The 21,516-nt window shown below is 37.2% G+C and overlaps 1 protein-coding gene across 3 annotated transcripts in view; it reads left to right on the top strand.

Moving 5' to 3' along the window:
* Positions 1 to 14,961, top strand: part of CCDC47 (coiled-coil domain containing 47) — a 39,628-nt gene extending 24,667 nt beyond the window's left edge. For all 3 annotated transcript variants that reach the window (XM_027873182.1, XM_027873183.1, XM_027873181.1), the window contains exons 5-13: positions 3,406 to 3,527; positions 3,764 to 3,829; positions 4,973 to 5,074; positions 5,450 to 5,560; positions 7,343 to 7,428; positions 9,169 to 9,227; positions 9,541 to 9,650; positions 9,852 to 10,019; positions 13,501 to 14,961. In XM_027873182.1, the coding sequence (XP_027728983.1) occupies positions 3,406 to 3,527; positions 3,764 to 3,829; positions 4,973 to 5,074; positions 5,450 to 5,560; positions 7,343 to 7,428; positions 9,169 to 9,227; positions 9,541 to 9,650; positions 9,852 to 10,019; positions 13,501 to 13,581 (905 nt within the window). In that variant the 3' untranslated portion in view covers positions 13,582 to 14,961. The remainder of the gene's footprint in view (positions 1 to 3,405; positions 3,528 to 3,763; positions 3,830 to 4,972; positions 5,075 to 5,449; positions 5,561 to 7,342; positions 7,429 to 9,168; positions 9,228 to 9,540; positions 9,651 to 9,851; positions 10,020 to 13,500) is intronic.
* The last annotated feature ends 6,555 nt before the right edge of the window (positions 14,962 to 21,516 follow it).

The following is a 21,516-nucleotide window of genomic DNA, read 5'->3' as shown; positions in this document are numbered from 1 at the left end:
GGGGTTAGGTGACTTGCCCAGGGTCACATAGCTAGTAAGGATCAAGTGTCAGAGACCTGATGTAAACCCAGTTCCTCCTGACTCCAGGGCTGGTGCTCTATCCACTGTGCCACCTAGTTTGCCCTCCCCACTACCCCTTTTCTAAATTTCAGTCAGTCAACAAACTTTATTAAGTAAGTATGTGATGCCAGGCGTTGTGCTAGGCACTGGGAAGACAAATACAAAAGAAAAATCCCTCCTCTGAAGGAGCTTACATTCTAATGAAGGAAACTCTTTGTGTGTGTATTTAAGCTTAATATCTACACCAAGACTTTTGGGACAACCTGTTTGTGTTTTTTTCTGTATGTACTTACGTATATGCATGTTGTATATAGTAGAATGTAAGCTATTTGAGTGCAGAAACTGTTTAATTTTTACTTTTTGTGTCCCTCTTGCCTAGGACAGCACATAGTAGGTGCTTAACAAATGTTGGTTGTTTTTATATTCTTTAACATATCCAAAAGTGAAATAAACACAAACAGCATCTCCTTCCTCAAACATTTGGCATATTAGCCTTTATAAGTGGAAAAATATTTTCTGTGCTAAATTATCAAAGGGATGATAAAAATTGAATTTTTGTTTTTATTCAGACAATAAAGAGAGTAATTTTTCATATTATATAGTTCGTTAAAGTTTGTAAAACGTGAAGCTGTCTCTCAAATCCAGCCCTGGGTACTTTTGATGAAAGGTAGCTACTGTTTGGCTGTTACAGTGGTTTCCAAACTTTATATAATAGTAATGCAATTGGTGCAAACTATTTTCTTAGCTTATATTTTGGTCATAAAATCATTAATTCATTAAAATTTTGTAGCACACAAACCTTTAAACATACACAGCTACTAATTTATTAATGAGCTCCTTTAGAACTTTTACATTTATAATTTATAAAATAACCATAATAATATAATTATTAATATGGTGGTTGAGCTTGGTTTTGGTAGTTTCTCCTAACCTGGTGCCATTGATAATACTACTACTCACACTCTTTTTTAATGACTGATTGGGATGGAAATTTTGTCTTCATAATAGCTACAGCACAAAACCCTGTTTCATAGAAACAAAATGTTATAAATAGTAGCAAGTTTTTTATCACTTTAAAAAAATTTTTTTTATCACTTTTTGATAAACAGGGGAATCCCTTATTCTCCTGTAGCCAAAATATAAATATTTCAGTTTTAAACATACTTTCTCAAGACAAGTCTTTTGATATTTGTGTTTAGAGTGAAATTAGATGTCATATTCATCCCTAGCAAGCAGGTTCCTTATTCATATAAGTCTTTAAAATAAATTGAAAATTGCTTCTACAGACTGGTCAAATGATTAATAAATGTTTTTTATTTAATGTGTAGGTCAGGCATTTTTCTAATTGGGGAATTTATTTAAATTAGGATACTTATTAGTCACCTTCTGTTGTGCTGTGCACACTAAACTTTTAGGCACTAGGAATGCCAAAGACAAAAATGAAATTATTTTCTTTCAAGAGTCATATAAAAATATTATTTTGAAAATATATTACACATAGTTCTTAACTTTTTCACAAATAGAATCACTGTATCTTTCTGGATTTGAGTATGAGTATAAGGACTTTACATTGATTTATTTAGAATACTTAGTTTTTCAAAAATATCCACCAAGTATGTAAGCTTTAGGGGCAAATTTTTATTAACATCTTGTTTTTACATCATTACTTTTATTTCCAAATAAGTCCTTTCCCCATCTCTTACCCAGAGAGCCATTGCTTAAATTTTTTAAAAAACTTAAAGGCTGGTTTATCAAAACTAGCAACATATCAACCAGGTCTGGTGGTATTTGCAGTGTTCCACACCAATAGTTCTGCATTTATTCAATGAAGAGAAGTAGCTACAAGGAATGGAGCCAAGCTTGGCCACTATAATTACACGGCAACCATATGAATAAATGCCCCAAATCAATAATGACAAGAGACATGCAAATCAAAACCACTCTGAGGTTTCACATTACATACAGCAGACTGGCAGTGACAAAAATGGGAATTGCTGATGTTGTTAGAGTATACTACAGCATTCTGTAAGTAGAGCTGTGAATTGGTCCAACCATTCTGGAAAGTATTTTGGAATTATTTGAAGAAAGGGACTAAAATTTCAATACCCTGAGACCTAGGGATTCCTCTGCTAGGCACATACTCCAAGAAGGTCAGTGATGAAAGGCCCCATATACACCAAAATATTTGTGGTAGTTAAGAACTGGGAAACAAAGTGATGCCCATTAATTAAAGAAGAATAAACAAGTTCTGGTATTTGAATAGAATATTATTGTGCTGTAAAAAGCGTGGAATAACTTATATGAGCTAAAGCAAAGATAAGCAGAACCAGGAAAGCTAATAAGGAGATACTGTGATACTTGACTGGTGTGTTGGTTAGTTTTGATGAACTGTTTTCCCTCCTAGTCTGTATTATAAGGAATGGGGATAGCTCTCTGGATGGGGAGGGAAGTAAGGAGAAGTATATTAGAAACTTAAGGTGATGTAAAAACAAAAAATATCAATTTTTTTTTCCAAAAGAAGCTGAAGGTATATATGAAGAAAAATCTTATTTGCTGTGTTGGTTTTGCTGAACTTATTTTCCATTTTTATAAAGGATGGTATTCTGGGACAGGGTATATATTGGGATGTATTAGAAAATGTAGGTGATATAAAAACAATATGTTAATAAATATTTTTAAATTATGTTTTCAAGTTTACAGAAGACAACAAAAATGTAGAATGGAACACAAGTTTTTTTATTTAATTGAATATATATATATTCTTTAAGAATGAAAAAATGGTAACATGCTTGCAATTTCTTATACAAGCCCCTTTCGTTCTTTTTAAAAAATGAATTGTTTAATTAAATCCATATAAAAATAAAATTTCAGAAAACCACATAGTCATATTAAAATTTCGTTGATGTTGCCTTTTGTTGGAGAAGCAGGGTGATAGCTGAATAGATCATATCAATGAAATCCTTACCTCAGTAAATTTTAGGTTTTTTGGTAGAAGTTTTCAATTTCAATATGTACTTTTGAGTGTTTTGTTCTTACTAATAGTAAACTCCTAAGAGGAACAGGAAATAATTCCATTGAAGGGGCAAAAACAGTTGGATTGTAAAGATCAGTGAGATAATGTATATAAAATGCTTTTTAAACTATAAAGCACAATATAATTAACAGGTATTTTTCAGTATAGTCTACTTGCTTTTGTATGCAGAAGGTAAAACTTAGCCAGAGAAGCTAGAATTATGAAAAGAAAAGCCAATTATTTTAATTCTAATGTAGTGTATCCTTAGTGGTAGGGTAAACCCTAAACATTTTGTTTAATGAATAGCATTAAGCAAGTTTTCTTTTTCTTAGGGGATGATGGAACCAGCAAGGAAGCTACAAGCACAGGGAAGTTAAACCAGGAGAATGAGCACATCTATAACCTGTGGTGTTCAGGCCGAGTGTGCTGTGAGGGCATGCTTATACAGCTGAAGGTCAGTAGGGAAACTTTGGAAGTATAGAAGTTCTTGATCTTCTTTCATTCTTCTATAGCTATTTCCTAAGGTGTAGTGCTTGCTACTCATTTGTAACCTAGGTGGTCAAGATACTATCTACTTGCTACATGAAAGAAATAATTTTGTAGAGAATGTTTGATGAAATTTTGGATTACCAGATAAGTGCCAGTTGTTCTAAGGGTTCCCAACCAGATGTATTATACTTGTATTTTCAGTTTCTCAAGAGACAAGATCTCCTGAATGTCCTGGCTCGAATGATGAGGCCAACCTGTGATCAAGTGGTATGTATGCCTTCCAGTTAGTTTTTCTGTGTACAGTTTGAGTTCCCAGTGTGTATAGATCATTACCTTCCTAAATTGACTATCATTTGTGGGCAAAAAAAACCAAAACCTTGGATTTCTCCTGAACTGTTTTTCTGTTTCTCAAAACAATTTATCAAAGTAAGTCAAATAGATCTGGGAATATTAGATTTTTAATTCATGTAGTTTTGTGTTGTGGTCTGTGTACTTAGTGACCTTAATATCAAGTGGATCTTTCTCCTTAATTATAGTTATTCTGTTAACCATCAAATTGTGATTTTCTCTTGATTAAAAATATAACATTTCGAAATAGGCAGATTGCCATTCATTCATTCATTAAATATTTATTGTTCACTTAGGGTGGTTACTATGTTCAAGGCACTATTCTGGGGCCATGTTCGATCCAAATTGTAAAAAATACACTTCTAAGTGTTCAGGAGCTTACAGTTTAGTAGGAAAAATAACACATACATAAAAATTTTAGACATAAATGTCTAAAATTCAGTGCAGTGTGTGATAAGTGCTTAAGAATGATGCAGATTAAGTATCTTGAAATAGTTGTTAGATTGAATCTCTTTTTCCTGATTTTAAAGCCTCTATCTACTTCTCTGCATGAAAAGTAGTGAGATGTGATGGCTAGAAGGGCCAGTCTTAGAAGTCAGAAGACCTGAGTTCAATTCTTGCATTTGACTCAGATCATAAGGAAATCAGTTAACCTTTCGATGCCCCTAGCAACTGTTTATGAGTTGATCCATATTACAGAGAGTTTACTGATCTTCATGAGTGGAGGGAATTTCACACCAGGAATTCCCTACAATGATAAAATCACCCGTTTGGACATCACCTCCTCTCTGTCCCACCACCCCCACCCCAATCCATTACATACTTTTCCTGTTTTTTTTCCCCACTTTGAAATAAGCTAATACAAATGTATTTTGAGATTACTTTATATGAAGAATCAAGTCATATAATTTTTAATAGGGATGCTAACATTGCTTATTTATCTTTATTTCTTCCTCAAAAGTACAATATTGATGCTATGTTTAACAACCCACTTAGCAAATCTTAAGCCTATAAATGGACTTTACTACTTGTTTATAAACCCAGTGTAACACCTATTTTCAGCAAATAAAAGTAACAATGAATGATGAAGATATGGATACGTATGTTTTTGCTGTTGGCACACGAAGAGCCTTGGTACGACTACAGAAGGAGATGCAGGACCTGGTATGTATGTTCTGACTTAAATTTAAAGAGAAAAAAATTAAATCCTTTTTATTTTCTCCCATATTAAATCTTACATTTCTTTGTTAATTGACTATTACTTAAATTATGTTTAAAATCACTTAGAAATAAGTTAGTGAGTGAAGCACCTTCACTATCATGTGCATACTTAGGTGTATAAGGTGGTTGGTGTACTTTCTAATAAAGAAGAATAGGCCCATTAAGGATATGATGGGAAAGAAAAGATAAAACTCTTTGTCATTCTCCTGGGGTGGGTAATAAGGTTTCTAAATTAATATTAGAAATGTTCCATTAGGCAATTGATAATTTTTTTTCTTGGATATTAAGATCCTACATTTCTCTTCCTATTTTCAACAGTGTGAATTTTGTAGTGACAAGCCCAAGTCTGGAACAAAGTATGGACTTCCAGACTCCTTGGCCATCTTGTCAGAAATGGGAGAAGTCACAGAGGGAATGATGGATACAAAGGTAAATGCTAAATGCGGTAGAAAAAATGTCTCTGCGGGATTTTGCATTTACAGGATACATACCTTTAAAGCTATAAAAATTTTAAACTTTTGCAGCTAATTTGTACTGTTTCTACACACAGATGTTAAAATGAAAACAGAAGAAGGCATTACTTCTAGGGAATTGATTAAATAATATTTTGTTTTGTTAAAATGTTTTCTTCTCCAATTAAACAGCACAGTTTGCATAGGATAGCTAACCTTTGGGGTGTTTTTGTTTTGTTTTGTTTTGTTTTGTTTTTAGGCTGTTTTAAAATATATTCTCCTGGGGTTTTTTTTTTTCAGGGAGAAAGAATATAGTACTACCATTATTGTTCCTATCAGGAATCACACTGGTGATTAGTCTGTGTCTCTTAAGTTTCTGTTAGGGTGGGGAGAAAAGGCTGTAGAAATAAACACCTAGATATTGGTTGTATAAGGATAAGAACAAATCCTGTTATCTCAGGCTTTATATCTTAGAACCACTAGGATATCAATTCACATCTATTTAGCAAAGCTGTATTAAACATTTATTATATGTAAGACACTTCATTAGGCACTGGGATACAAAGATGAAATAAGACATTATCTTTGCCTTTCCAGTAGCTTAAGGTTTAAAAAATATGTATCCAGGGAACTGTGGTGCCAGACAGAATGTGTTAAATTCAAAAGAGGAACCCAGACAAAATGTTTTGAGATATTTGAGAAATGAGATGTGACTTTCAACCGGGAAAATCAGGAAAGGCTTAAGGGAAGAGGTAATCCCTGAAGTTTGATTCATGAAGGAAGGAATTTCCATAAGGCAAAGATTGGGTATTTGGTATGGGAGTATCCATTCAGGGCACTGAGATAAACAAAGGCAAAGAAGCAGAAGGAAAATTAAGAATGATGAGTAGGTAATCAATGGGTTGGAACATTGAGTATAGAAAGGAGAGTGGTTTAAGACAGACTTACAAAGGTAGGTTGAAGTCATTCTGGAGGTGTTTGAATGCCAAGATAAGCTTTACTTTATTCAACAGGAAGTCAGGAACTACTGAAAGATGTCAAGAAGATGAGAAGTGAGCTCAGAGCAGTGCATTAGGGAACTTGCTTGTGTAACGGTGTAAGATGGAGGATGGACTAGAGAGATTAGTTAGGAGGTCATTGCAGTCATTCAGGTGAGAGGTCATGGTAACATTGGGATTGGAAAAGATGAACAAGGTGTGAGAGAAACATTCCCCAAGTAAGTTCAGGTGGCCTTGGTGATAGATGAAGGTGAGAGAGAGGCACACAGGAAAACCAGAGGTAGGAAGACAACAGTACCATCAATTGAATTAGTGAAGTGAGGAATAAAGTTGAAGGTTTGAGGAAGAAGATGATTTGTCCAATTTTTTGTGCTTCAGGGTAGAATAAGTATAGGTTGATATATTACAGAGGTCCCATTAAAATTACTTGTAGTTTCTATGTCTTTTTACTTTGACTTCGTAGCATATGCTACGTAGATAATTATCTGTCTATTATGTTTTCTCCTTCCATTTGAGAAGAAACTTGGGAATGATTTAGCATCTATGTTATGGCTATAACAGGCAACCTTTTATCATAGACTTGTAATCAGGGATCCTGTTTATAAAATTTAACTTCTCAAAGGAAAATGTTTCCTTTGGAGATTTCCATTTATAGAAATAATAGAGTTTTAAATGGTATAATAATGTGTTTGGGGGTTTTGTATCTCATTTTTTCCTAAACACAAACAAATTAGAACTAAGCATGCTTTTTTTTTTTCTAGATGGTACACTTTCTCACACACTATGCTGACAAGATTGAATCAGTCCATTTTTCAGACCAGTTCTCCGGTCCAAAAGTCATGCAAGAGTATGTATAAGAGATGAAATTCCCAAACAAGTCTGCTTGACTAATTTGATATTTTTTGAAAATCAACAAGGTGCCACCTGCAAATTTCCCTTGCAAAATGGGTAAGGGAAACTGGTGGCAGGCTACTGAACTTAAGTTCATGATCAGAGTTGTTTGGGTACCTATGTGAAGCAAACAAATGAAGCTCCCCTGGTTTTGCCTGTGTCTCATTGTCATTCATTTATTCATGTGTAGTGGTGAATGAAATTCTGCTAGAATGCTGCTAAGAAAATGAGTTATTGGGGCAGCTAGGTGGTGCAGTGGATAGAGCAATGGCCCTGAAATCAGGAGGACCCGAGTTCATATCCAGCCTCCTACCAAACACTTGACACTTACTAGCTGTGTGATCCTGGGCAAGTCACTTAACCCCAATTGCCTTAAAAAAAAATGAATTATTAGTCTGTTTTTCCTTCTATGGCCTTAATTTCACATCTTGATTTCCAACTGTATACTTTCATTCAATAAGCATTTATTTATCACCTACTATGTTCCAGGCATTATGCTAAGTACTACACTGTTTGATTTCTTATAAACCTTCATGCTGTGTGATTTATAGCCTCTTCTGGCTTCCTTCATAGCAGGTAATTATATGCTTTCTGATGTGAAATGTTTTCTAAAGGCAGCAACAACAATAGCCTGTAGGACTTTGAGCAGAAATTGTTCTCATGTAAACAGAACAAATACAAGGTTGCCTTGGGGGCTTGGATTTTTCCTTTAAATTGACAGTTCTGCTCAGAATAAAATTTTTACATGAAAGTATCTGTTGGGGCAGCATTACCATATTAACTTCTGACTTACATTTTCTTCAGAAGTAGGCTTTTCTCATGTGGACCATGTATTTGCTACAGTTAGGAATTGGTCTGAATTTCAGATTACTGTCAAGTTAAATAATTTTCAATATACTCTGTTTTCTCTTTCCATTTGAGGAGAAACTTATGAGTAATTTAGCCTCTATGTTATGGCTGCAAAAGAGGCAACCTTTTCTCATAGACTTGTAATCACAGATCCCCTGTCAGTTAGCAGCAGCATTGGGACTATAAAGTTATCATTTAATTTCTAGGTTTATGATTCCTAGCAGGTATTTATCTGGGCCTCTTTAGCTTTCCTTTTTGATAACTAGCATCAAAGGCAAAGGGAGAGTAAATAATTGTCTTAGGGTGGTTAAAGCAAATTGGTGGCAGTTCCCGGATTAAGGTCTGTAGCCTTACAATTTGTTTTATGTTGCTTTGCTCTTAAGCCTGATCTAGAACTGAGCTGCTTCTGCCCAGAAGATTGCCACAGATAATAGTATATGAAAAACATTCTTATATATTAAAGTATATATTAAAAAAAAGAAAACTAAAACCCTACTAAAAATATGGCTTATATTTATTAAGAATATCCTGGTCACACATACCAAAAAAGTTTCCTGATAGTGTTGGGTGGGGGGTAGGGAGGAGCTGCCACTTGTAACCTTATGTGCAAAAATTACGTAAGCAGCAATCAATTCACAAATCTCCCTAATTATTTAATTAGTTGAGACTTTTGAAATGGATATTTTAAACAAAGCACTGTGGTGACTGACATCGTGCCCCATCTGTTTTCAAGTGTGTATGTTCATCTGTTTGTGGTGACCAGCCCATACATGAGCAAGTTTTCCATGAATGGAGAATATGTCTCTTGTTCTCTGTCCAGTCAGCCTTTTCTTTTTTCTTGTAACAGGGAAGGTCAGCCTTTAAAGCTGCCCGACACCAAGAGGACGCTATTGTTTACATTTAATGGTAAGAATTGTAGGATCTATTCATGTCTTCAGCTGCTGCTCTGTGGTCTCCTTAAAGGGGAGTGTTGTGCTGTCTTTTAGATGAGGGAGGTAAAGCAACAGTACCTGACCCAGTATGATCTTTAATCCAGAAAAGAATCTTAGTTCTTTCCTATATCTTAGTTTCTGTTGTTTGTCCCATTTTATAGCTAGCTGTCTTTTAAAGGGGTGGGTGGATCTAAACTAAGAAAAATGTGGAAAACATTTCCTTTAATGATATATAAAGAAAGGAAATTTAGGATCATTAATTAATAGGAAATTGGTTTGTTTTCCAGTACCTGGCTTAGGTAACACTTCCCCAAAGGATATGGAGGCTTTGCTGCCCCTGATGAACATGGTGATTTACTCTATTGATAAAGCTAAAAAGTTCCGGCTTAACCGAGAAGTAAGTGCCATTTAGAACTTTTCCTTCAAATGGGTGAATGTTTCTTATGCCAGCATTTGTGGCTGATTCAGTGGATAGTTAGAGGGCCAAGGGGTTTGAGGATGAAAATTGCATAGAAGCCCTTTTTTGAACAAATTAAGTGGAATTTTTGCTTCTGAGCAATGGGCTATTGATTAAAATGCTTCTTTGTCTTGGGGAAAGGGCAGACAAAAAGCTGATAAGAACCGGGCCCGAGTAGAAGAGAATTTCCTGAAGCTGACGCATGTGCAGAGGCAGGAAGCTGCACAATCTCGCCGGGAGGAGAAAAAGAGGGCTGAAAAAGAACGGATCATGAATGAGGAAGATCCTGAGAAACAGCGCAGACTAGAGGTGACAGTGACTTTTTCTGTCACTAACATGACAAATCATTGGGGCCATGCCTTGGAGAGCATGGGGGCACTTTATGTTTCCCCTCCTCTCTCAATCCTGTCTTTTATTTTGTACCACTTGAGAGGTACAAAAAATGTCTCTTAGGGACATTTTCTCCATTCCAGTTCCCCCTGAAAAAAAAAAAAAAAGTACTAGGTCTGAAATCATATCTGAACTAAGACATAGACAGAAATAGCCACTAAAAATAGAAAAAAATGAAATAAAAATGTTTAATGAATTTTAAAATCATTAACAAAATTAAAAACTCCAATATACAAAGAACAAAAAGGGATTATATACATGTCTGTTACAATTTGTTTATGGAAGTATATATTAATTTAATTAGATATTAATAAAACTGCCCTACTGGTATCCCCTTTCTTCTGAATTTTTTCATTTTCTGTCTTTGTTTTGTTGACGCTCTTTTCTTTGTTTGTATCTCTCTAAGTTCCTATTAACTTATCCTGCCCCAGTAGAAAGCCCTAACTTGTAATAGATCATTCAGTAAGCCCTACTATGTATGTATCAGACACTGTGGAATACAAAGACAAAAGTGAAACTAATGCCTGCACTCAAGAGGCATACATTGTAATGGGAGAGATAGCATGTATGGCTCTAAGTATATACAGAATATATACAATATTCTATTCATCCCATGTAGTTTTTGGAGAGCACTAGTTATTACTAGGGCCATCAGAAAGGGTTCCTTTAGAAAGTGGTGTTGGAATGGAATCTTAAAGAAAACCAAAGATTCCAAGAGGTAGAGGTGAGGAGGAGCTGCATTCCAGGCATGGGGAACAGCCAGTGTAAAGACAGAAGGACATGAGATGGACATCATATGTGGTGGAATATTAAGCAGGCCAACATGCTGGACAGCAGACTTCATGCAGGGGGAGCAATGTGTGAGAAAACTGAAAAGTCAGAAAGAAACCAGGCTGTGAAGAGCTCTACATGCCAGACAGAGAAGTTTATATTTGTTCCTGAGGCTGATAGGAAGACATTAGCGTTAAATGACTTTTAGGAGAGAAGGCATGACGTGGTCAAACCTATGAAGTAGGAACATTATTCGTCAGCTAAGTGTAGGGTGGATTGGAGTAAGAAGAGGTTCAGGGCAAGGAGACTAAATAGGAGTTTATTGAAGTAGTCCAGGCAAAGGATGACAAAGGCTTAAACTGTCGCAGCTATGTGAAGGGAGAGGAAGGAACATGTACAAGATTGTGGAGATAGAATCAACATCTGGCAACTGATTTGATATGTGGGGTGCTTCAGCATGAGGAGCTGAGGATGACAATGAGGTTTCTAACTTGGGTGACTGAAAGGATGGTGGTACCCCTGATAGCAATAGGGATGTTTGGAAAGTAGGGGAAGCAAAAAAAGAAAGGTAAAGAGTTTTATTTTGGATATGTATTAGTATTGTCAAACAAATCAACACATTAGCCACATCTGAAAAGGTATGTCTCATTACACATTTCTAGTCCATCAACTCTGGCAAGAGATGGGAGCATGACTCATCGATCTACCCAAAGCTTATGACTGGTCATTGCCATGATTGGAGTTTTGAATATTTTCAAAGTTACTTTTCTTTACATTATTGTGGTCATCTTGCAAATTATTTTCCTGGTTCTGATCATACAGTTCTTCCCAGGTTTTTCTGAATTCTTCATAGTCATCATTTTTATGATACAGTAACATTCTATTACTTTCATGTTCCACAATTCTGCCTATTTCCAAAGTTTGCTTTTTATGAAATAACTAAATGGGTTTCTCCTTCTGGTCATTGTGTTAATTGTCTTTTTTTTTGGTCTTAGAAGTGGAAGACAGATTCTTCAGAGGATTGTCTCCTCAGTTGTCCTCTCTCTGTCTCTGATCAGTCTCTCCCTGTCCACTGGTTTCTTCTCTACCACAACATACCTAAGTCTCCCCTATTCTTAAAAAAAACCCCTTCACTTAATACTATTATGCTTTCAAGCTGTTATCCTTATTGCTCTTCCTTTTCTCAGCCAGATTCCTAGAAAAAGCTGTCTATGCTTTTTCCTTTCCAGCCCCTTGCCATCTGACTTCTGACTCATACATGTCATTCATCTCAAATTACTCTTTCCAAAATTACCAATAATTTCTTAAAATTGCCAAATCTAGAAATCTTTTATTAATCCTCCTCTTTCTTAACTTCTCTGCATTATTTGACACTATTGACCACCCTCTTCTGCATACTTCCTCTTCTCTAGGGTCCCATAACAGTATTCTTTCTTGGTTCTCCTACCTAATTCACAGTCATCTTTGCTGAATCTTTAGCACTATCATACTCTTTCACTGTTTGTATATTCAAAGACTCTGTCCTGGGCCCTCTTCTCTCAGCTTACCCTCTCTCTCTCTCTCTTTTCCTCTTCCCCCTCTCCCCTTCTCTTCTTTCCCTCCTTCCCCTCCCCACCCCACCCCCAACTCCAGTTCCATATTACAGATTGCCTGTTGGACTTTCCAGATTGGATACCCCATAGACATTTCAGGCATCACTCATTATATTTCCCTCAAAACCTACCCCTCTTCTGAATTTCCCTTTCACTGTTAAGCACACCATCATCCTTCTAATCATCTAGGTTCTCAACCTCTGAGTTTGCCCCAGTATTACCATGTTTAATGTTTGCTTTAAAAACCCCAATAACATGTTACACAGATTCGATGTCTCAAATACAATCCTCTTTTTCTGTTTTTTGTATAAGGAAATTTTCTTATTTGTTGATGTTTGTCAAGTTCCATCATAAAAGTAGGGGCATGATAGAGACTAGACCCTTGATTTCATTGTTATAGTGAACTCACAGAGGAGGAACTTCCTTCTGTAATACAGGCTTGTACCTTCCCTCCAATTTATAGTCCTTAGAGAGCTGCCTGGAGCACTGAAAGGTTAAATGATTTCCCAGGGTAACACAGCCCCAGGTCTTCCTGGCTCCAAAGCCAGCTGTGTCTCCACTGAAGCAGAAATGTCAAACTCAAGGCCCACAGAACTCCAGAGTGCAGTTTGAACCAAATTAAAATGTAATTGGGAAATGTTTAACAAAACAGATAAAAATACAATCCAGCATAGATAATGCTAATTTGTCATTTCCTAAGTAAATATCCCAGCAGCAGGGATGCCTTTCTCTTTGAGTTTGATACCACAGTACTGTACTAAGACACACTGCCTCTCTTTAAAAAAATCTTCCCCCCCACCTCCAAAAAAACAACTAAATTGAGTTTACTTAGCTCTTTGCTTCATTAATCCAAGTTAGTGTTGACACACCAACAGAGGGTAATAGATAGCTATGTCTGGAATTTGGTAGCTTTAACTGAAATGTTAAAACTCCTGCATAGGGAAATTTTGAACAGTAATATAGGCAAGGCACTTTTTTTTGGTCAGGTTTGGGGGTTAACTCTGTCTTTTGCTTAATTTTGGATTCTCGCTCAATAGGAAGCTGCCTTGAGACGTGAACAGAAGAAGTTAGAGAAGAAACAACTGAAAATGAAGCAAATCAAAGTGAAATCCATGTAAATCGAAGGAGCTGGCTGATTCCACTTATAAGCTCTGAATTCCCGGGGTACAAAAAAAGTCCATTTCTCATCTTTAATTTCAAACACTCACCACTTTGGGAAATCCTCTTTGTATCATCAGCACTTTTTCTTGGTTTAGAGTTTTACAAAGTATGTATATGAGTTTGAAGGACTCTGTTTCAATAATTTTTTTTCCAGGTAATCAAATTGCTTTGACTATTTTTAAAAGAAATGATAGTTCATATCTCTGTGGTTTTTTTTTTTATTTTAAATTGTAAAATGAATCATCAGTGCTAGTCACATTTCAGTGCTTCTTGTTTTTAAGATATTTGATGTCTATAAGCAAAATCTTTGTTGCTTACGGGCAATTGAAATGGCTAGAGAAAACTCTAAAACCAGGATTTCCCAAATGACTATTGAAATTGCACAATAAACATTGCTTGGTGTCACTTTCTGTGTCTCCATTAAGCTTGTTAAGGAGTACAATTTAGAGCACTACAAATATGATTTGAATTTTCAGGAACGCAGAATTAATGTAATTTCTGATTTGTAGGTGGGAGGTGCTGATGACAGTATTATGAAATATCATGCTGTCTATGATCATTTTTTAGGATACTTGTATGATAAAAAGTTCTTGGTAGTTGAAATATCAGGGAAAGGTATTACAGGAGCAGTTTTCCTTCTTACCTGGTGCCACGAGCTCATCAAAAAGTGAATGCTGTATTTTAAATGATTGTGTGTACTTTTTCTTGAACAACAAAACATGATAAACGGACAGCTTCACCTCAGGCAGTTCAGTGGGCTCTCAAATTCTGTGAAGTTAATTCTTAAAATGTTTTCTTTCTTGGTTGCTGCTGCCTGTCAAATGTTTACTGAGGATCTCTTCTAGAAGGTGGCTATGCACCTTTGATTTTCTTTCTGCTGTCGCCCTTCTCCTACTTGAAGTCAGGCAGATCCTTTGGGTGGAGAGGAGTATCTCTAAGCAATCGAGAGTTGTGGCTGCTTCCCAAGGAAGCAGCTTTTAAGGGCGAGACCTGTCTGCACGAGTACTTTGCTTGGTCAGATCTCTGCATTTTATAAATGCTTCCTTCTAAGAAAGCATTTTTTAGTAACTGCTTGTACTGGGTATTTTGTGTTGGGATGGGGAAGGGTTGGGTTTTTTCTTGGGGAGGGGGAGGGATTTTGTTGATGCTTTCTGTGCAGATCTGTTCTGAGGCAATAATAATGAATTGCTGTGGAAACAGCATATGCTGAAGACGCCTTTGTTACTGCATGTAAACTTTTCACTGAATTTTTATCTTGGAGAATGCCAAATCCTGTAATTTGGAGATGTGAATGTAACTTTTAACAATTCATAAAATTAAATTATTAAAGTAACATACTTACATGGAATTTAACTATTTTAATGCTTTAATTTTAGAATTAGTATTGTTCCACAACTTTTAAAGATACTATAGTAAGGAAAGTTAATGTGCTATAATGTCTTTTGATTAAATGAAAGCTTTCTTAAAGACTTATACATTTGGGCTATGGCAGCTAATTTTTATAATATGAGCATTCATATGAACTACCTATGAACATATTAAAATAATTGACCAAACATTGAGTGCCTTTCTTATTTTACTAGTGTTGTCCTTTTTCAAGACTATGAAATTCAGGACTATTATCTCTCTCTGTGCAAGGTCAGCATTTGAGGCATCTCTTTAAAATTAATATCCTTTCCTGTTCACCCTTGCCTTATCACACCATGTTCCCTGTCATCAGTGAGTATGTTCAAGAATTACATGGGATGAATGGATTCTGATTTGTACCAATGGATAGAGTACCCTAATTCTGAGAAGGCCTGAATTGTGTCAGTGATGAATCCTAAGATGTGTTTGGTTCTGAAAGCCCTTTATGAACTTTCTGGGCAAGTCCTCAGAGTTGTGCCACCACTATGGCCATCTTTAGCCACAGAGAGGAGAGGGTTGCCTACTTTCCCAAAGGAGCAGATGAATCAAACCTCTCAGCACTACTTTCTGGAGTTCATTGCTTTGCCACAGAGTAGAACTACCAGCATCTGGTAGAACTGGCCCTGTTTTAAGAGGTTTTGCCTATACTTTGCTTAGTCTAGCTCTGCTGCCTTCCCTTCTGCCCAACTCATTGGAGGAGAGTTCTGACTCTATCTATGAAAATGGGCATAGGCTTCTTCCTTCTTATTAGGAAACCTGACAGATTTAAAACTGCTTGGAAGGGTGGGGAAGGAGGGTGTCTCCTTAAATTATGTGCTAGCTTTATAGAGCACGTTGTCCCTTGCTTGAATAACTACAACAGCATAGTCCTGCCCTTGTGGAACTTACAGTATGGCACCAGGATAGGACTATTACACCAATAATTATAATGGTTAGTACTAGGGTCAGAGAGGACCCATTGGAATTATCTTACTAGACAAGGGGAACAGACTCACCATCTTTCAGGAAAATTCTCAGTGACTGACACTTGTGACATTATACATCTTTAAGAATTGAATCATCAGAATTTAATATGTATCTTGCTCTTTAACATGTATCTTGGTGTTGGGTGATAAAATTTTGTTTTAGTGGACTTTGCCCTCCCTGCTGCTGGTTTTCTAAGGGGGAGGTTGTTTGGTTTAGGGACCATACTCTGTTCCTCCTCAGACTGGGAGCCATGTTGATGGATCCAAAGATTCAAGGAGAAGACAGCTGTGCCATGGAAGTGGCTGCACTCATTTCTGTAGCTAACTTTTTTTTTAATTTTTAAAATTTTAAACCTAAATACAAAAAAAAGAAAAGAAAAAAGAAACAAACTTAAATACTAAAACTAAAATAATACAAAATAAGAAAAAAAAGCATTGCCCTGTACACAGCAGAACATGAGAGAGGATTCAAAATATGCAACAATAAATTTCCATTTCAGGAAAGCCTATGTAATAAATACTACACATTGTGTTGAGAGTTGTTCATCTTTTCTTTGCTTCCTTGTAAGTTTTCTTTTGTTCTCTGCTGTATACTTTTTGTTTTGTTCTTCCTTTCCTCCCTCCCTCCCTCCCCAAAGGCTGCAATTAAGCACAGATATATTTATAGATAGATATATGTGTATGTCCGTACATATATATATACACACACACACACACACACATATATATATATACACACATACATGCATGGACATATACACATATACATATTTGCACATATACCCATATATACATAGAATTATTCACATATATACTTAGATATCTATATCGTACTCATATATAGACATATATTCATGTGCATCTATGTAAGACCGTACCACATTTATTTGTCCACTATTTCTCTGAGAATGGATAACCTCTTCCTTTATAAGTCCATATTTTTCCAGGTCCCCCAACTGGTCATTTCCTACACCACAGCAATGTTCCAGCCTTATACTAATTGTTGTAAATAATCCAAAACAATGTTGGTGAATTATGCCTGACACAGTGTAGTTTCCCTGTTTTTCTCTTTTGATTAAATCTATTTTAGTCTTAACTTTGTCTGAGATCGTGATTACTACCCCTGCTCCTTTTTTCCTAACAAATTCTACCCCTGATCTTTATTTTATATATAGTCAACTCTCAAAACAGAATACTTTTGGGGGCAGCTAGGTGGCACAGTGGATAGAGCATCGGGCCTGGATTCAGGAGTACCTGAGTTCAGATCCAGCCTCAGACACATAACACTTACTAGCTGTGTAACCCTGGGCAAGTCACTTAACCCCATTGCCTAGCCAAAAAAAAAAAAAAAAACCAGAATACTTTCCTTAATTTGGAGGAACTACCAAGTAACAAGATACTTGGATATTACAGAAGCCATGGAATCTTCATTATGACTCAAATTGAGTTCTATCCCTTGGTCAGAGTTCTGGGAAGTACATGCTAATATTTTTAAAATTCCAAAGTAGATTTGCCATGGAGAGTATACCCTCATTTTTTGGGACTTCTATGAAATATAGGAATTTACTAAATGGTGTTTATGTCAGCTTTGCTGAAGGTATGTAAATTTTCATTTCGTAGTATCATTTTAGGGAAAAACAGGAATAAAGTAAGCACTCAACAAGACTGTAGCAGAGCCTGGACTGAAATTTCATCCTCCAGAACACCGCACTACATTTGGAGTTCTAGTCCCAGTTCTCTCATGAATCAGCTGTCAGACCATGGACAAGTAACTTAATTTGCTTTACCTTCCTCTATAAAATGGGAATAATACCTGCCTATCTCACAGGTAAGGAGAATCAAATGAAATAATGGATGGAAAAATACTTTGAATAGTAGAAAATTTTCTACAAATGTTCCATTTGCTAAATGGCATAATAGAGTTCATTTTATAGGATTGTAGATTGAGAGCTGAAAGGGACTGTCATTCAACTCTAATTTTACATAAGAGGAAACTGAGTCTGAGGAGCTTGAATGACTTGCCTAAGGTCATACAGGTCATAAATGGCAAAGCCAGGATTTCAGGCTCTTTGACTCCAAATTTAGTACTCTTTCCACTGTACTGAATCATCACCAAGTGTTTTTATAAGTCTTTCTGGATACTTTACTCATAATTGTTTAATCTGGCATCTCTTGAGGTGTTCAAAGTACTTTACATTTTCTCCTTAAATCAGAATATTCTGCCCAAACTAAAAGGGACCCTGGTAAAGCATCTCATCCATCTTCCTACCTTCAGATGAATTCAATCTAAACCAGGGGAAGCAAATGGTCATTACATCCATTTTTAGAGCTCTCCAGAAATCCTAGAGGTAGGAGATTCAGAGACTTGTCCCAGTTCACTTGGCAAGGCAGAATCAAAACAAGAAAATAAATACTCATTTAAATGGCCTCTTAGTGATTTGAATTTTCTTTGCTTGTCCATGGTCTTGGTTATATCCTTTAAAATTGCGTGGAATTATGAACCTCTTTTCAAATTTTTTTTCTGAATTATTGCTTACTTTCCCCCCAGAAAAGTGAATGTATGACTGTGTTAGGCAAGATGATTTCATCTAGGTTTCATGTGCCAGGCCTGAGGAAATAAGATGAAGTATCCAGGATGTAAGCTTTGGCATTTAGAGATGTTCTGTATATTAACACTTCCATTGATGGGCAAGCAGTCTTCTGCTTCCTGCTTCCGACAAAACATTTGTCTTTAAGGGGCAGCTAGGTGGCGCAGTGGATAGAGCATCAGCCCTGGAATCAGGAGGACCTGAGTTCAAATACAGCCTCAGACATAATGTTCACTAGCTGTGTGACTCTGGGCAAGTCACTCAACCCCAATTGCCTCACCAAAAAAAAACCAAAAACATATTTGTCTCTATGCCAATTCCTTCTCCATGGACTATGTACCTTCCCTTCTCCATTTGTTGAATTTCTATCTATTCCTGCACCTTATCCCAACTCAGAGACCACCTCCTTCACCAAGCCTTGCCTGCTTCCTCAGGAAGGATCAAACTTCTCTCTCAGATCTCACATGACACTCTACTTCATATCGATAATGCACTTCCAGTTGAGGACCTCAGGGATCTGTAATGTCATCTGCGTGGGTACTCTCCACTGACACAGATCTCCTATGACCCAGTTGATAGTAGATGGTCTTTGAGAGTTACTGTGACTGAAAAATTTATCACTTGGCAGCCAACCCCAGTGATGAACCTCTCTGAAAGTAGCTCCTTTGATCTTCAGATAACAGACCTCACTGAGCTTATAGTCATGTAAGCCTTCCCAGACTGGTAGTACCTACCAAAGCTTGTGTACCACTTCAAACATTCAGGCTCACCTCCATGACACAGTGAAGTATATAATATATTATGGTAATCTGTGTTTTTCTTACCCCTCCACTTTCTCCCCTGCTCCCGATCATCCTATAAATTTTATGAGAGCAGTGATAGTGTCTTATCTAAACTTTGTATCTCTGCCAGTGCCAAACAGTGCTATGTACACCCTAGACAATACATTTTTTGAGTTAACTATTTTTTAATTGTGCTATCTTAGGATAAAATCAGTCAAAATTTTGATTAGGCAGGTAATATGGTAAAGTAAGAATGTTGGAACTGCAGTCTAGAGGGAATTGGTTATAAATCATGCCTCTTGACACTTGCTGACATTGTAACCATGGACAAGTTGCTTGACTTCTTTGGTCATCTGTAAAATGGAAATAGAAATATGGTCTTTTCTCACAGGACCAAAGGAAAAGTATACAAAGTGCCTTATTAATCTTAAAGCACTAAGTAAATGTCCGCTGTTTTTACTGCTGGACTGTTCTTGGCTAGGCTAGCCAGGCCAGGCTTGGCAAAGAGCTGCCCTTTTTCACCATTGGTCGCATAGGTTTGGTGACATTTTTATGTGCTTGAAAAGCTGCTGGGTTGTTAAAGAACACCGGTGGGAACAGGAAGCAAAGATACTTTGAAACACCTGATTGGATGACTTCATGGGACCTTGGATGAATCCATATTTTGTGCTTCAGTTGCCAGGATGAAAATGGTACGGTAGCAACCTATTTCACCAACGGTAAGGATTTGTTGAATCACAAGGTCTGACCTTGTAGGAGGGGAACAACTTTCTTGGGAGATTATGGTAGGAGGTAAAGGAGGGACAGTATAGCAGAGTGGAGAGTCTATTTAACTAGGGACCTAGAGGCTTGGATTCTAATCATAGCCCTAGCTGCATGACCCTGAGCAAGTCATTATTCTTAACCTTTAGGTTTAAATTTCCTCATCTGTTAAATGAGGGAAATGGGCAACATGATCTCTAAGCACTAAAATCTAAATTGCTTCAAAGTTCTTTGCAGTAGTCACTACAAAATAATGACCAATGAGTCTGTTTTGGCACTGAAGTGCTATACTGTCTGTGGTTTGAAATCTCAGCAGGACCTGGACCTCTTTTGTTTTTTCCCTCAGTTTCTTATATATAAAAAGGGTAGTGGAGGAATACATAATTTACTCCCAGACGTGGTGATTTTGAAAAATATATATATATAAATGTACGTGTGTGTATATATACATACATATATATATATATATATATATATGTGAGGGATCGTCTGATGTTGGCTACAGGCCACGTGGTGAAGTGGGGTAGGAACATGATAATTAGGAAGTAACCGGAGCTCACGCTCCTGAGGCAGGGGGCTGTGCCATGTAGGGGTTAGGCGGCAGGGAGCGATCTTCCTTTGCCATGTGCCCTCCTTTGGTGCAGCGCTAATCCCCGAAGTCTCCTTCTGGTATCTGGACCTATTACCAATCACTGAAGGTGGACCCAGGAGATAAGGAGATAGTAAAGGATATAAGGGGCAGTAGGAGCTGGGGCTCTCTCTCTTGTTTTTTCCTGCTTGGTTTGCTGTGATGGTCTCTGAATAAAGTCCGAGCGCTTGCACCTACCGATCGGCTCGTCTCTATGTTTACCCGGGTGGGCTCCGAAGGCTGGTAAGTATGACCCTGGCAGCCTGCTCCTGTTAGGAGGAGAGTGCACGGCACGGCCGGCACAAGTGGCGCCCAACATGGGGCACGAGGAAATAAGCCAGGGGCCCTGCTGATCAGCTGCTCTGGTCGCGGGAAGAGAGACGAGACCCGTAGCCAACAGGGTGAGGGAAGGAAGATGGGACAGACGTTTGTTAAGGTCCCGGATCGGGAGGTGCTAGGAAAAGAAGTATATAAAATAGTGAGAAAAGCCGGGGTGGAGATAGATCTGAAAACTGCGAGGGCATTCGTAGATACAATCCAGCAATGCTGCCCCTGGATACAGTACAACAGCCTTGGCCTAACTAGATGGGAAACAGTTGGTAATCAGATGGCCTCCTACTAGGGAACAAATCTGGGCACCATTCCAGAAAGACACCATTTGATTTACCAAGTGATTCGCAGCACTCTGAAAGGTGCGAGTCTCAATCCCTTGCGAGTTGAGATTGGAGCTCAAACAGAAAGGCTGAGGGGGAAAGAACGT

The sequence above is a fragment of the Vombatus ursinus genome, unplaced genomic scaffold (assembly GCF_900497805.2).
Source record: "Vombatus ursinus unplaced genomic scaffold, bare-nosed wombat genome assembly UNPS02014801.1, whole genome shotgun sequence".
Taxonomy (NCBI): domain Eukaryota; kingdom Metazoa; phylum Chordata; class Mammalia; order Diprotodontia; family Vombatidae; genus Vombatus; species Vombatus ursinus.
The sequence above is the reverse complement of the archived record's forward strand: the minus strand, read 5'-3'. Positions and strand labels throughout refer to the sequence as shown.